At 38.8% G+C, this 1,859-nt stretch overlaps 1 protein-coding gene across 1 annotated transcript in view; it reads left to right on the plus strand.

Moving 5' to 3' along the window:
- The window catches only part of LOC106518831 (uncharacterized), a gene marked incomplete at its 3' end in the record, with an annotated part of 12,247 nt that overhangs the window by 5,291 nt on the left and 5,097 nt on the right, over positions 1–1,859 (plus strand). Inside the window, 2 exon segments of the mRNA XM_014010251.1 lie at positions 41–370; positions 546–696. Coding sequence (XP_013865705.1) covers positions 41–370; positions 546–696 — 481 coding nt within the window.

A 1,859-nucleotide genomic window follows, 5' to 3' on the forward strand; every position in this document is an offset into this window, starting at 1 on the left:
TTGTTTTACTGATGCTGAATTTTTTTTTTTTTGTGCCAAGGAACACTTTTATGATCCAGCCTCACACAGTGGTTTCATTGAAATGAAACTACAAAACCTTAGAAGAGATCTAGAAGAAAGCCAGAGAAGATACAGACGAAAGACAAAGTCAGGAGACCTTGTAACTCTGATTGTGACCAACACGAATGAGGACTTGAGTGAGTGGGTGACTCTGGCAAAGAGGATGAAGCCCTCATCTGAAAATTTAGCAACAATCAAGCAAGCCATGGCCCAGACTTTCACACAGAGGAGGACATGGATTACAACACAKTCTCCAACCCTGACAGAGATATTTCAACAATATCCACGGTTCATTGACATGCCATATTTGGTAAGTTGATTCTTGATGACAAAACTGGATCATTTTTTAAATAGTTTTCAGTCCTGCTCATTTTAAAGCAATCTTGTGGCTTGCATGTAGTGATATCTTGGTGATCACCTCAGTTTTAAACTGGAATTTGGATTGAAATGAAGTTGTTGCAAAAATCTCTGTCTCTTCAAATTAGTTTGATGCAGACTTTGGAAAGATGTTTGAAGGAAAGGTCGACAATTTTCTTCGCAAATGGGAGACGAACATCATCCCCAAGGTTCTGAAGATTGCCTCCAGCGAGATGTCTGAGAACTTGTCAACCTCTTCCTTGTCTGGAAACAATGATGGTATGTTCAGTTATATTCTGAAATATATTTTAAATATGCATTTGAAGAGTGTTTTCAAGTCAAAATAATTAATTTGGACACTTTTGTTTGCTGCACCGCTAAGCTAGTTCTAGTTGTTCAGGTGTCAATAGGTGTTATTTGTTGAGTGTCTTGTGTGATGAGTCAAATGCAGAGCACAAATTTGATCATTGCATGGGAACATGTGTTTGATGATAAATTCAATTCAAAAATACTTTATTGCTCCTCGGGGAAATTAGGTTAAATCAGAGGTGCCCAAAATGTGGCCCGTGGGCCAAAGTTGTCCCACCAAGCCATTTGATTTGGCCCACCAGCAGTTGTCCTGGTTCATAGATTGAAATCCTCCTGTCTTATGTAGAAACACTATATTTCCACTTTGTCTTTTCAACCATTGGTCCAATTACACGTACAAGGAGCTGTGGTCAGATAGTCTTAACTCATGGTACTCATTTTATATTTGAATTATGTTAAGATTAAATATAAAATACAAGTAACTAAATAAATAAAATAAATATTGACCCTTATCGTCCCGCAGAGGGGAAATTGAGTCTCTGCATTTAACCCATCGCACATGTGAACACATGTGGAGCAGCAGTGGGGTTGATGGCCTTTAGATTAAATTTAAGCCCATATCTAGATTTGCACACCTTTGTAAGACCCCATATACTCATTTTAAATTATGAAAGTCCCATGAGTCTTTGCTGGCCAAGCATATGTTGAAATTTCTCCATGTCCATGGACTGAAAATAAACAAACAAAAGAATGTGAGCAACTGCACTGGCACATTATAGAAAGTAAAACAACTTCACTTAAGAAGTATTTGCATTTCATGTACTATATTACTGCATTTGGCCCATGACCCTCAGATTGATTTTAATTTTGGCCCTCAGGGAACATGTTAGGGCACCCCTGGGTTAAATAAAGCACCTTCACGTTTTAGTTAGTTTGGTTGTTGGAGGTGTTGAATAGACTGAGTACTGGGGTCTTTCCTGGTGGCCTGCCTGCTCTGTCATCAGGGAGGAGCAGAAACAATTGCATGGTAGAGGTTCTGCTTGCTTTTTTTCTTTTTCTTTTTATAACTAAACTGTTTATGCCGTTTGTGCAGCTCACTTGTCCATGTCTTCCAAAAGGGAGAGGATGGACCC

Source organism: Austrofundulus limnaeus, unplaced genomic scaffold (assembly GCF_001266775.1).
Source record: "Austrofundulus limnaeus strain Quisiro unplaced genomic scaffold, Austrofundulus_limnaeus-1.0 Scaffold66, whole genome shotgun sequence".
In the NCBI taxonomy this organism is placed as follows: Eukaryota; Metazoa; Chordata; class Actinopteri; order Cyprinodontiformes; family Rivulidae; genus Austrofundulus; species Austrofundulus limnaeus.